Here is a 1683-nt window from a genome sequence, read left to right as displayed (position 1 = left end):
AAACACAGACACAGTGTTTTGTTTCATCTGTTGCAAAAAAAAAAAATGTATTTGATTACTCGAGTAGAATTACAGTATCTCTGCTGTTAGTAAGTATTAAATGTTAAAGAAATTGGACCCCCTTTTCCTTTCAACTTTCCAAGAAAGTGCATGTAACAGTCCAAGTTTTTTTTTTCCATACCTAATACAAAATAAACAAACACTATACCTGTTCCCTGGATCAAGAAGATGAGCTCACCTTGTAAGGAACATATGTACATTTTAATGAAAGTGATATTTCTTATTGTATATACAGGAGCATCTACAATTTTTCCACGGAAGGTTGTTCAAGATGCTATACTTAGCAGCATTGTGAAATTCCAGCACATTTTCTATAATGAATATACCTACAAGGCAAAATGTTATGTCTCAGTTTCAACTACCAAAACAACACTTTTGTATCTTCTCTAATAATCTGCGTGCTTATTACTGTACAGAAACTTATTAAACATTTAAGACGACTCAAGTAAAAAGCACAATACAAATAACAGTTCAAAACGGAAAGCGTTAAATCTACCCCCAAAATTAAAGCAGTTTTAATTTTATAATAGAAATCAAAAACTGAACCTTTTGCAAAGAACCACTCTGTTCAGTCTGTACTGTTGTTGTTTTTTTTTTCAGTCCTTTCCTTAGATCTGTTTTGGAAGATTAAACAATGTGTTTGCTGATAAAATTTTCCAGCAGGATCAAAGTGTACATTTATATACAGACTTTATTAGAGATCTAATGCATCACTGAGGCATTGCATCAACACCAGAGTTCATGTTAAACTGGATATAGAAAATAAGTTAATGCCAGAATAAGGTCATCTATCAGAACAACTTGCAATTGCCATAAATGTTACAGCAAGTTTACAGCACTCTAGTCAATTAGTATTTAGTTCAAAATACAGAAGACCAAAGTTAATGCTTGCATTTTTTTTTTTTTTGCAAAGCAAGGTTATATCACTAATAAATAAGCTCTCTTAGAACTCTAGAAGTTGAACATGGTACAAAAAATGTCTTAATAATGTTGTTGTTCATAGATCTGGGCAAGGGAAGTAGGAAGGGGAAAGAAGGGAGAGGAGACAACAAGAAAGCAACCCTAAGTTGCATTCTTAGCAGAAATGTTATTTATAAGGTTGATTCTTTTTAACTTGTTGCGATCTCTTTATTGTCCTCCACGAATCGGGTAAAACGGAAGTTATTTCCATTTTCACTGCCTGCCATTTTCTCCAGACCAGCTAGAGGAGCATTAGGTTCAGAGTTCTGGAGCTTCTCCAAACTTCCCGTCAACCCACTAATAGGTGAGCTACTGCCATTGCCAAGGCTTCCAGGAATTGGAGGGATGCCACCATTCTGAATGACTGAGATCTCGTTGGTCTTCATGGCCAAACCATTGGAGAGTGCAGCTGCATACTGATTCCAGAAACTGGAAGGATCTCCATTTCCTGACCTTGCAGCCAAATCTTTCTGGAACATTTCTGGGAATTTTACAGGATTGCCTCCCAGAAATGTCATGGGACCATCCACAGAAAGTCGCCTGCCTCTTCTGGCTGGGGTACTGTTCCACATGTGAGTGCCCATGTGTACCTAAGAGTCAGAGAATACATGAAAAGGAGAGAGAGAGAGAGAGAGAGAGAGAGAGAGAGAGAGAGAGAGAGAG

At 37.0% G+C, this 1683-nt stretch overlaps 1 protein-coding gene across 1 annotated transcript in view; it reads right to left on the bottom strand.

Annotated features, from left to right (window-relative positions):
* Positions 1-407: 407 nt before the first annotated feature.
* The window catches only part of SALL1 (spalt like transcription factor 1), a 15982-nt gene continuing 14706 nt past the window's right edge, over positions 408-1683 (bottom strand). Inside the window, exon 3 of the mRNA XM_069082509.1 lies at positions 408-1610. Within this exon, the coding sequence (XP_068938610.1) occupies positions 1170-1610 (441 nt within the window). The 3' untranslated portion in view covers positions 408-1169. The remainder of the gene's footprint in view (positions 1611-1683) is intronic.

Source organism: Petaurus breviceps, unplaced genomic scaffold (genome assembly GCF_028583685.1).
Source record: "Petaurus breviceps papuanus isolate PSGF00001 unplaced genomic scaffold, PetGlider_PUasm1.0 171, whole genome shotgun sequence".
Lineage (NCBI taxonomy): Eukaryota > Metazoa > Chordata > Mammalia > Diprotodontia > Petauridae > Petaurus > Petaurus breviceps.
This window is presented reverse-complemented; position numbering and strand designations above follow the sequence as displayed.